The 13207-nt window shown below is 37.4% G+C and overlaps 1 protein-coding gene across 1 annotated transcript in view; it reads left to right on the forward strand.

Annotated features, from left to right (window-relative positions):
- The first annotated feature begins 723 nt into the window (after nt 1–723).
- The window catches only part of LOC128737317 (gamma-aminobutyric acid receptor subunit beta), a 166855-nt gene continuing 154371 nt past the window's right edge, over nt 724–13207 (forward strand). The window contains exon 1 of the mRNA XM_053831934.1: nt 724–848. Within this exon, the coding sequence (XP_053687909.1) occupies nt 724–848 (125 nt within the window). The remainder of the gene's footprint in view (nt 849–13207) is intronic.

Raw genomic sequence — 13207 nt, forward strand, 5'->3', positions numbered from 1 at the left:
TAACTTGGTTTTTCTTCGTTAGTAGTTGGTTTTTATTTCATTTTCCTGTTCTTGTTTCTCCTAGGATAACACAAAATGAATTCGATACTCTGCTGTAGCGTAGGACGATTCGAAAGCATCAATTTATTAGCAATGAGAAAATTTGCTCGGTGAAATGAACAACTTACCGAAAAAATCGGGGTGACCAACAGAGTAAGCAACTTCAGTGTGTGTGTGTGGTGGAAGTGACGAAGAAGAAATAAAGTGCTTTAAATAAATGGTTGGAGATTAGCGAAACGGTTCTACTTTGCAAACGCGCGAGCAGCCACAAGCAGAAGAACCGGGGAAGGTTGCAAATTCCAGCAGATAAAAGAACAACTGCGACAAATCCCTGATCTTGTGGAAAAAATGAGACGCACCGAAAAGAGCACATAAATTAGCAACAGCAACATCCAGCTATTACCTCAATTTTCCAAAAAAAAAGAAGAATTACAAAAGCAACAACAACGCAAGCAACTGAAACAAAAGCGAGAATTGAGATCACTTTTTGCGAGAGCAAAAAGGAAACCTGCATACCATCGCGGAGCAGAGGGAACCATCCACAAGGGGAAAGAAAACGACCTCTACTCTCAGAATCCAACGCTTGAAGCGATCAACCAGGGTAAAAGAAAACCCTTCCGAAGCCAACACAGGAGCCGAACGGAACCAAACCAACGACACAGATCAAACCGGACGGGAGGAATCATGTCGCTGGATATCGAAGTGCCGCACGTCAGATGCCCCTCGTTAGGTGTCCTGATATTGACACTTAACCTGGCGCTGTTTCTGCCTCAGACTATAAATAGGACACCACCATACGTGCTCGCGGGGTAAGTCGAAAAAGCAATCGTTTGTTTTCCCCTCAAAAGGGTGTTGTTGATGTTTCCAGCTCGTATGTCAATTAGATTGTCCTCGCTAAGTTCTCATTTGATATTCAAACCCAAAAATGCCTATACAAATTCGAAGGATCCCACATGGGAGGGTGAAGTTTTGTCTTATATTAAAAATTCTGAATTAATCCTGAGGAATGAAAAGGAAAATAAGTTAATTTTATCCATCTTTTCTTTTATTCTGGCTAGAATAAAAATCTGCGAGTTTGTGAAAATGTCAATGTGTTCAAATGACTTGAACTTTAGTAAAATAATAGAACCAAAAACCAGTGACTATGGTAATTATTTCATTTCTGTTTAAACATGAACAGAATATTTTTTAATTACTATAGTTGAAATGAATGGAACATTTTCTTATTTCACTCGTAAAAATAAATCGTTAAAAAATAAAATTGATTTGTATTTCGCTAAAAGCAGACAAACGAGGCTTCACATGAAAACCTAAACATACAAAATGATAAAAATAATCAAACTTTCCACTTTCCATTGAACTTGGAAATATTACCAAAAACATTAGTTTATAGATTGTCACACATTCAAGAATTAACATGTTTATTAGGAATCTTTCCTTCTTCACAGACAGTATAAATTACAACAATTGACATGGTCGTTTGATATTATGTATACTCGATAATTAATCAATCCTATGTGAGCTGTTACGTAACACATGGGAAAAGGATTACATTCTTTAATGAAGCGAATTTATTAAATTCAACAAAAATAAAAAAAAAACTAATCCGCAACATTCGTTCCTACTATCTCAATTAAGGGAGCATTTCTAGTCAGCAATTAGGATAAATTCTTTCAAACAGTTAAATCACGCCTAGTACTAGACGAGTAACCAAGTAGAAATATACTTAGATATAATTTTAATTTATTCCAATCATTGTATCACCTGTTTAAAAACTATAACATGCGTAAAAACTATAAAATACATGATTTTAATTTATTTTTAAAGCGAACGAAACCTATTGAAACGAGATTAGGATAAAACGAGATACATATTGAACGCTGTTGTACTGTGAAACAAAACAAAATTAAGTAGAGATTCTAAAACCGCTTGGTTTTATTTGTATTTTATAAATATTTTATTTATTGCGATAATAATCTCTGTTTTTATTGTGGTATTATGCAATAGCAAGATGATATGAGTCAAAAAATACTTATAACTAGCTATAAATCCATAATAGAACAGTCAAATAAGCAAATTTGTAGAGGTTACTTATACTACCATAAAAAAACTAGTTCACTGCGCCACATCTCTTACAAAATTACTTTAAAGGGTTCTTCCCGACGGCGTAGCAGTACAATGGCGTACCAATACAAAATTGATCTTGTTAAACTTGCCAAACCGCAATAAATCTGTTAGTTTTATGTTGCTATCAAAATGGTAACATCCACATCAAACAGATTACCATTCTTCTATTATTAGTATATTATTTATTAGTATATTCTTTTATGCCAGACCATATCAGCTGCTGTAGCATTGTTATTTAGTCCGCAAAAAAAAATTCGTCAAAGCAAAATGTGAGTTGCAGAAAGTTATTTTCAATCGGTTTTCATGCCTCAGAATGCACATAGAATATGATTTGGCTAGGAACTAAAATTGGTTTTCAAAAAGTGCAAAATTGTAGCCTCCTATAATTCCAACACGCGCAATAAAATTTAATGGAAATATGCTGCAAAACAACAGAAACTGCTGAAAATTTATTATTTATTCTTTCGGATATTTATTATGCGACCAACTCGATCAGGATGATCGGACAGTAAAGCTTTAACTTTTCTACTCACGGCTATACATTTTCAACAAGTTAACAAAACTGGTTGGTTAAGTGATTTAGCTTTTCTGCGCAGCAAACTTTGTGCTGTATAACCTTGTAGAAAAAAAACGAAAAGCTTCAATGGCATTTGCTTTCAGGCAACGAAAAACATAGTCGTTTTTATTGCCACTTTCAAGAAAGCGTAATTAGAGCTTATAACCTTACTTTTAAAGAAATTATAAAAACCTTCTGATGAGTGGGACACTTGGCAGTATAATGGTTTTATAGCTGCTATCAGAAAGTTGTGGGGAAGTTTCATAAGCAGTTGGTGTTTTAAGCCATTTGAAGAGCATTATTAAGGTTAAATTGTTACTTGGTGATTGATTTCAAATTGCCAGAAACATTAACATTTACGGATCAACTGGTAAAAACTAAAACAAAACTAATACCAAATTTGCTTAGCTGGGTGTAGCATGATATTCTCATTGTGCAACTTCTACTGATTCAATACTATGAAAATTGACCAATAACGACACCGACCAAGAGACTGTACTACATGGGAAAAGCAAGAAATAATAATCCGATACTTGTTGTTGCTAGAAACCGTACCACTGCATCACCACAAGTATCACGGGTTAGGATTTGTGTTAGTAGGGGAAGATAAAGATCAGGGTTTATCTTGGTAGATGATATGATGCAACGAAACGTCAGCGAGTACATTTCATCCATTACAAAAACTTTCCGCGATCACCATTATAAACTGTCGTGTAGAATACGCGTGCGACGGATTTAGGCCTGAATTCGTTTCGATGAATATTCTGCTTTTGCTTTGGATAGTTTTTGCAACAAACGAGGCACGAAAGCAAGCGATGCTGGTGCCTTGCAATAAAATATTCAAAACCTTAACAGCTCAGCACCATTACCGAAAACTGAAAATAATAATTTGCATTAAGAGGTGTGCTTTTCGATCTCGGATATCTTACGAAAACTTTATCTGTCATTTTCGGCTGACGTTTCAAAGATCTATGTCTTCATCCTCACATCTTTTAAAAAAAATACAACGGTCTCTTGTAATTATCATAATAATTTAATATTATAAAATTAAAAACATTGACATTTACGAAAGAATTTTAAATTTTTGGCTATTTTTATGATAACGTATATAATTACACATTGACGTTGGCGAGGATGTTCTTCAGCGTTTCCAACGTGTACAGAATCTGCTTGGTATTGAAAACGGATTCGTAAATTAGAAAGTGGGAATGGAACGGGTACAGCTTCGAGGAACTTCTCCAACTCTTCCTTCGGCCAAAGCTGAACGGTTCCGTTTCTTTGCTTTTTCCGCTATCTTTACTGGTGTTGCTGCTTCGCTGCGATCCGCCTCCGAAGGCACTTCCACTGGTTGGTGTTTCCGAACTCCCAGCTGGTGCTGGTTCATCGGAACCAAGTCCAAAAATGATGCCTGCATCATTTCCAGTCACCGTCGCCGTTGACGAGCTCGAAATGAGCGAATAGTTGAGATTTCTATCCGACATTAAAGACACGAAACCTTCATCGTCCACCATTCCGCCACCTCCGGTGGAGATTAGGTAGGTTTTTCGATTCTTAAAGCGATCCCCGGATTTGCTAACGAAATCAACGATCGGTCCATCCTCGGTGTACCGCTTGATAGTTTCCGAATCGTAAAAACCTGTGGCAGTCGTGGAACGACTGTAGCTTCCTCCGCTCAGCCGACCTTTCTTTCGTTCGAAATCTCCGTCGCTGGCTTCGTCGATATCGGAAGTGGACCGGTGAAATTCTTTCTTATCGTATCCATTTGGTAGTGAACTTTCCAACACCGACGCACTCTGCTCACAATCGATCAACCCCGTCGAATTTGAACGATTTCTCATTGCACCCGGTGAGCTTTTCCCATTCAACTCCTTCTCCAGTGGGTTGATTATGACCGAAATCTTCGAATAATCTTCCCCATCTACTGCGGCTGCTCCAGCACCAGCGGCCACCTCCTTTGAGCTGTCGTTCGTGATATAGTTCGATACCTGCTGGCTGCTGGATTTGTTCGACCCGATCGAGACTCCAAAAATCTTTTTCTGAATCGTCCGGATGGGACTTCGCTTCTTACTCAGCACATTATCCATGTGATAGCGAATGCAGCCATCCTCGGAGCTCACGGCAAAGCATTCCTTATCCAGGAACGGATCTCCATCCGCCGTCAGATCTTTCTCCCACTCACTGCCCGTGTCCGGATCCTGCCTGTAGCGTTTGGTGTAAACGATGCTCATCCGTTTGGTGCTCTCATTCAGCAGGATTTTCATCAGAGGTTTCAAAATACGTCCCACATCGCCGCGGACCAGCGCTTCCTGCAGCCATTTGGAGACGAAAATCTGAATCGATAGGTTGTCCGGTAGCGTCACACAGTGGTCCGAAAGTCCAAAAAGCTGGCATAAATGTCAAAACAATCTCCTAGAGGGTAGGTGACTTCTGCAAAGTTGGTTGATATACTCAGGAGATCTATGTGATATCATTCAACTAGTGCTTAACCCTTAAATTATAGATTAACTCTTTAATACACGTTATGGTAATATAATATTATTTATTGGTTAAGCTTTTCAGTAATGGTTGAGTTGATTTGATAACTCTCAGTTATCAGCCTTGTAAGGCACTGGAAGGTTGGATACCATTACATTTTCATTTAATTGGATTGTTATCCAATAATTGCTTAAGTACTTTTTTTATTGAAAGATTTTTTCACATTTCTGCGCCTCATTCGATTTTTTCAGTACATTTGATTCAGCACTCTAATTGGTTTTATAGACAAGCTATTTATTATTAAATAAGTTTTCAAATAAAGAAATACAAATAAAGTTCAAATTCAAAACAGACACTGATGAAGGCGAAATACGTATAGGTCTGACTAATAAAACAACAGATAAAAATTAACCAGAAAAACTTTCTTGTAATTGCTTTGTTTGTGGCCTCTACTATGCCCTTGATTAATTAATATTAGACTTGTATTTTCTTCCACTCAAAAGTGTGAAATTATTTTTTTTCATATTTTATTTATTGTATTTGATATATTGATAATAGCAACGAATTTAGATACATTAATGTAATGTAACAAACAGCGAACGATGATTACAGATCCATGATTTGTTTCGATGTTGTGTCACATTTTGAATACTTTTGATTACTTTTAGAATTAAACATTAGTTTTAGACCTTGTATATCCTTATCGTAAAGAGGTCTTCAATCTAAAATGCAAGCCTAATAATAAGATGTAATGGGAGTGCTATGTCTCCTGTAAATCCTGTTGAAATGAGCCTTTGCATCAGATGTGCCTTAGAAGCGCGTCATTCTGTTTCGATATTCTCGAAACAAACTAAATTGTTGTTTTGCGCTACGAAGCTTTCTTTGAAGTATACTCCAAAATCCGTTTATTAAACTATATTAATGCTTGTCCCTTTCATTTCCACGTTATCCTGGAATAATCAATGCAGAATAATCAATGCCTACTATCATATATTGAAACCATTGCAAGGATTATTCGTTAAAATCAAATTTTCTTACATGAACTCGTACATCCTCTCTAAGGTTTGTCTTTCCTTTTTTAGTTGCAGAAAGTTGCAGCCAAATTTAGGTTTAATCGGTTCCTTACAAGTATACCTGCACACTGAAAGTAATATGGCCGCGGAACTCGACGGGTTTCATAAGTTACGACTGTCAATTCGAAAGAGTTTAGATATTCGTCCTTATTTTTGTCATAATCAAGCCAGACACGGTGAACCAATAATATTTTAAATTAATCTAACCTTCTCAATAATATTGAAATAGATGTCTTTCAACTAAATATGTCATTGTTTATGATATTTATGCAACGTTTGCTACATACCTATAAGAAACAACCATACGTGTTTTTCAAAAGATTTCACCGGCTTAAATGATATTCAACAAGTTCAGAAGGCTATAGCTTTTAGAAAACTAAGAAACGAACAACCAAAACGAGGATTTAAGCTCATATGGGTATGTAGAAGAACACCTTTGAGTTATTTGATCAATTAAAAATACTTGCAAAATGGGGTTTCTGCCAACTATTTCGATTTTCGGACCACTGTGCGTCAGCATGTCCAGCACCAGAAACAGCAGCTTTTCGAACTCTTTCCCGTGATGTGTGTCCCGACCGAGCTTCCAAAGCAGCTGAAACCGACGAAAGCCAGCCGGATCTATCTGCAGTTCTGTGCTGGAAAGTGCCGGAATGGACCAGTACATGTGCAGATTGCGACCGTCGTGCATGGTTTGATCCCGCTGTGGCACCAATATTCGGCTGATGATCACATTTTCCGTGAATCTTGTGTCCAAACAGCTGTGAACGCGGTAGAGTAGAACGCTTATGTTTCTAGCTTCGGAACGATTCGCATCCAGGTGGTTCCACAGCATGGTTGTCAGAACTTGAAACACTTTGGTTTTTCGTTCCAGAAAGACGACGTGCGATAGCTTAAGCAGGGGCATCATCATAACGAAAGTGGTTCCCGAACTGCTGGACTTTGGCTTCCGTCCATTCGTTCGCAGCAAACTGACCATGTCGATGAGTGTCTGCGCAGCAGACAGCTGCGTGTCCAAGTCCCCAATAAACGAAGCCAGGATAGTTAAAGCCTTCAACCAGCCAGGAACATCGTGACATCGTTCGGTCAGACCACAATCACTTCCGTAGCTGGGAAAGGAGGACATCTCCGTCACATTGATCTTGACAAACAGTGAATCTTTAGTATTAATTACAAAATTTTGATCTTTTAACAACACGTAGCAGTCGATTGCAATGTTAAATTCCACCTAACTGTCAGAAAAAAGGTTACTCGTGTTTTTTGTACTGATATCCACGTACTGTACACAACCGATCGTCTGTGTCTGTCATGAGGTTTGTCATAATCTGTACGAATCACGACAAAATATTTGTCGCTTACAAGTAGTGATGTCAATGAATCTGAATCTGATCGTTCTCATGTTCTTGATCGCTAAAAACGATTTTTTCCCTTCCTGCACATTACTCCTGCAATTGGCTCACAATTTCTGACAGCAAAAACCAGGAACAGTGAAACCAATGAGACATTTCTTGAAACATATAATCCCTAAGTTGATAAGCATTTCCTAAAACAAAACTAATACCAAATAAATACAAATATAAATATGTATTAATATTTCAAGTGGTAAAAACAAAGAGCAGTCATACAAATAATATCGTCGCATGGGGAATTGTGTAACGCGTATAAGGGAAGTAATAATAGCGGGAAAAACAAAATTAGGTATTAGACTACCTAATATTGCGGGCGGCGGTAGTTTAATTAGTAAAACAGACGGGTACCAACCGAAAGACCGTGGCACGCTATGTCCCAGGGCACCTATTATTTAAATTTCATGCACCTCAGATTTTTCTTCACAGATCGAAACGATTAACTTGAAAAAAGTCTTAAAATATTCTATCTTGGGTTTTTTGAAAAGTTCAATTTTTAAGTTAATATAGGGGTCATTTCTTTCCAAGTGATATCGTCCGCTGTAATCAACCACCTCCGATTTCAACCAAATTTGGTATTATTGCTCATTCCGACCTCACATTAAATTTTTCAAAGTTTTGTATGGATTGATCAATCCCCCCTGCAGTGCCACTTCTCTATTTTTCTCAGATTTTCGAAAAAACTCATTTTTCACTGCATGTCACTGCAAGGGAGATTGGTCAATCCGTACAAAACTTTGGGAAATTCAATGTGAGGTTGGAATGAGCAATTTTGCCAAATTTGGTTGAAATCGGAGGTGGTCGATTACAATTGAGAAGAAATGACCCCTATATAGATTTAAAAATTGAATTTTTCAAAAAACCCACAGAAAAACACAGAAAAAAAGCAAGAGCCCCGTAATTCTAGAGCAGATGCGCAGAATTTTCAAGTTCAGAGTTACAAAAGCGGCAGGTGTCGTCATCATCCAATGTGCTTTAAATAATTAAGAGCGGGACTGTGTCTCGTTAGAAGTCCCCAGGTTGTGCGTAGTTCACTGTTTAACTGTTTAGTCTACAAGTCGTATTTGATTCAAACCAGATGCTTTCTTAACAGCATAATCTAGGTTGGCAGCCCAGTTTAGTTTTTATTTTAAAGTATTCCGAGGAGTTTAGCTACATTACTGATAGTTAGACATCAGTATAGGGGGAGTCAATATATGTATTTTTCGCCTAGTGAAAGGTATAACGACTATTTTTGTGTGGTTTATATTAAGCCACCCTTGTAAACATCATAATATGGTGGTATTTATAGTCCTAGCTGCACTGCGACAAACTTTCCTTTGGTGGCGTTAGCAATAGTCTCAGAACCAGGTAGCGATAGCTTGTGAGCGAACGCGTCGGTCGCCGGTGACTAAAGCAAGGAACAGAGAACTACCATTTCATTTTGAAAGAGAGCCTCACATGATTACACTACACGCGTAGTAATCAAAGCGAAGAACGTGTTATCGAAAGCGCCTTCAATATCAAGGAAAGCACAAAATACCGTCTTTTTATATTTTTTAGCGTTTCTCGATTAACTTTACTACGCAGTGCAATGCGGTTTCTGGAGATTTACCGTGTTGGTATGCATGTTGATTTTCATGCAACGGAGTTTTTTAAAAACTCATTGCGGATATAGCTATACGTGATGTTCTGCATCAACTTGAGAAGCGTTGATGTCAGACTTATTGGTCTGAAAGACCTATTATCTGCCTTAGGTATGCATTTAGGTATCTGTCTACTTTCCGTCAATTCCCCGGGATATGTCCCAAAGTGAAACCGGGAGCTCAGAAATTATATCGCTGTCCATAGGCTGTAAGAAAGTGGGTAGAATACTATACGGATCCGATGATTTTATTAGTACAAAAGAGTGAAGTGCTCATTTATTCGAATACTCGAATCAGCGTGCAAGCAAAGTCGAGTCGTCTGGAAATAATGTAACGAGACTTACTGAAACAGCGAGGCCTGATTTCATCGATTTATTCTTAACACTTTACACTCTGATTTTAAATAAAAGAGGAAAAAAATAATGGTAATCATGCAAATAATTCTGAGTAGCCATTTGTGTTACACACAGCCAAGGATTGTCCACTACAATTTTTAACATTTTCTCCTGTCATCACCAACCACGAGGTCCTCCTGAAGCGCGAGGCTCTGTGCGACCGCACAGGTTTGCCGGGCTAAACGCCGGCTCTGGCAGAAAATATGGCACAAATGCAAAAATTTCTGTTTTATTTGTATGAGAGTCCTTATCCTCCTACCACAGGGGTTAGGGGTTCCAAACCATCATAAAATAAATTAATGAAACCAAAAATTCTCACATGCCAAATTTGGTCCCATTTGCTGGATTAGTACTCGAGTTATGAGGAAATTTGTATTTAATTTGAATAGGATCCCCCCTTTTTAAAGAAAGCAAAGGTCCTAATTCACCATAGAAAAATTTCCTGCCTCCAAAACCCACCACATGCCAAATTTGGTTCCATTTACTTAATTAGTTGTCGAGTTATGAGGAAATTTTTGTTTCATTTGTGTAGGAGCCCCCCTGTTAAATGACGGATGGGTCTCAGTACACCATAGAAAAAATTCTTGCCTTTTAAAAGCCCCACTTGCCAAATGATGAGGAAATTCGTATTTCATTTGTATGGGAGCGCCCCTCTTAGAAGGTAAAGGGGTCTCATTACACAATAAAAAATATAGTCTTTCCTCCAAAAACCTTCACGTGCCAAATTTGGTTCCATTTGCTTGATTAGTTCCAGAGCTATGAGGAAAGTTGTATTTCATTTGTATGGGAGACCCCCCTGTTAGAAGGGGAAGGGGTCTCAGTACACCGTAGAAAAAATTCTATCTTCTAAAACCCCAACATGCCAACTTTGGTTCCATTTGCTTGATAAGTTCTCAAATTTTGAGGAAATTTGTCATTCATTTGCATAGGAGCCCCCTCCTCTTACGCCTTTCATAAAATTGCTCTCTAATCCCCTTCATAAAATTTCTGGTCATTTTATCTATCCAACGACTTATAAATTGTTCAGTTTCATTCGGTAGTTTAGTAGTTATTGACATTTGAAATCTTTCATTCAAACGTTACTCTTCTATTTTCAACGGGCAGTCCCAGTATAGTAAACAAAGACGTAGTCCTACGTCAAAAGTATACCATATTGTGTTATTGTACTTCCCTGGGGGCGACCGGAGTCTTCCGAACATGTCCTGATATGAGCAAAGAGCAATGTTTCATGTTTCAAACTGGCCACTTGCCTGAGGGTTCCTAGGGCTCCTAGGAACATATTCAGATATGACCAACATGGCTCGAGCTGATTTAGCTTGCAGTGATCCAGTTAATGAATTCTTGTGTGATTTGCGGTTACACATGATGTGTTTCGGTTCAGGTCGAAAAAGTAGTCATACGATAACTCAATCCGGAGCATTCCCGGATAGTTCCAATACAGCTTAAAACTTCTAAGATGGTCGCCCAATGGACATATTTTGCAAAAAAAATACCAATACCGGTTGCGATTTATGTTCATTGTGGAAGTGTTATTCATGATTTTTATTTACTTTATATGAGCAATCTACCCTAACCCTTTATAAGGCAGTGGCAACTATATTGCCACCAACAAAAATTTTTTATTTTGCTTCTATAATTATATTGATGTCTTTATAGACGCAAAACAAATATTTTTCGTTGGTGGCAATTTAATTGTCACGGCCTTATAAAGGGTTAAACTAAACATTTTAAATTACGTAACTTAAAAATTTGTTCATCGAAGTTTATTTCAATTGACTCAGAGGTGTAGGATGACAATACTACTGTAGGTTTATTGTTTTTAATAACGGTTTGTAGAACACCGTGATGGCATTACAAGAAATTATGCATACTTCAATATTAGGAGACACCTATAAACTAGACCATTACTAGGCAATGTATTTGTTACTGTTTAATGTTTACTCCAATTACTTTCTTTAGCTTGTACTTACTAAAAACAGTTACAACTTACTTACACTTACTTGGTAATTTCATAAATAAAATAACTATCATAATTTAAAAGTACTCCGATTTTGTTAAAATTTTGTAAACTTTCACGTTTTCAAAACAATTTTAGACTTGTATTTATTCATTTAGCGTTAGGGTTGCCCTAACTTTAAATTACTACTTGGGATGCCTTCGAAGGACTGCATAACTTTTCCAACTTATCGAAGTAGGGTATGTTGCTGCTTCGTCGTAATTGCCTATTCCCGTCCTATCCAACACAAATTATTAAAAATATCAATATATGACATTACACACAATATATGAATATGACACACAATGTAAGACTAGTCCCTAATATTTTAGTTTGTTGTCTGTCTCATACGCGATCAATCAAAGTGAGCTGAGATCTATTTAAATGCTTTTTTCATTAAAGAAGTCCTACCAGCCAAATTTGCTACGTTTTTTAGTGCGACGAAGAAGAAAATGTCGACTAATCGTTTTAATTTCCGTCATTCATAAATGAAAATAACTCACGCAACGCATTGTCGCTATTCTACAGCCAGGAAAGCTTGCCTGACCTGCAGAAATTTTGCAGAATACCATTTGTCATGCCGTCCTAGACAAATACAAGCGCGTTAGCTTCGTAAACATTGTTGTGATTTTTAGTTCGGACAATGAAACATTTCGATGGACGGATTTTAAAACGGAACGACGAATTTAAGAAACAAAATCAGTAGCGTAATTTCAATAATAAGCTTTAATAATCGCTTTTTAGTGATTTCAAAATTCACGGATTGGAAGGTAAGTGTGTTTTAGTCAAATCAGCACAAGAATCCATCCATCCATCCATCCAACAAATGATGAAAATTAGAATGGCATTACTTACTACGACGGGAATTAGAAATAAACCCTACATGCTATTTCGCAATTTTTACCACAGCTTCCCACAGCCAGCCATTTTGTTTTATAATTCATCATCATCTGCAGCAGCATAGAGCTGGGGTGACTCGTGCTGTTTCGAGGAATCATCTCCATTCAACTCTATATTGGGCCACATGTCGCCAATTTCCCAGTCGTCTCAGAAGTAGTAAATTGTTCTCGACCTGGTCGAGCCATTTTGAATATTGAGCCTCTCTGTTCCTGGTGCCTGGAGTTGAAGAGAACTGTTATTAATTTACGCCTGATGAATTCAAACAGAATACTAAACAAAACATAATTTACACTGCCATTTTGATAAAAGCCCCAATGACAAATGCATCAATTGGATTTGCTTAAGCTGTTTGTCATAACCTAACATTTATAATTTACTAGCTGACCCGACACACCTCGTATTGCCACAAATTAAACTGTGTTGTACATAAATCGTGAATCTCGGATGACCTTTGTCACAATCTCGAGTTTTGCTAGTTTCTGAGGAGTTATACCTTAGATGATTCATTTTGGCAATTACGTAACTATGAAAGCATGATACTACCCATGTAAAAACATTTTAATTTTTCCTCACAGTAAAGTAGAAAACAACTCCCCCCATTGCTTAGCCAGATAATAT

This window comes from Sabethes cyaneus, chromosome 2 (assembly GCF_943734655.1).
Source record: "Sabethes cyaneus chromosome 2, idSabCyanKW18_F2, whole genome shotgun sequence".
Taxonomy (NCBI): domain Eukaryota; kingdom Metazoa; phylum Arthropoda; class Insecta; order Diptera; family Culicidae; genus Sabethes; species Sabethes cyaneus.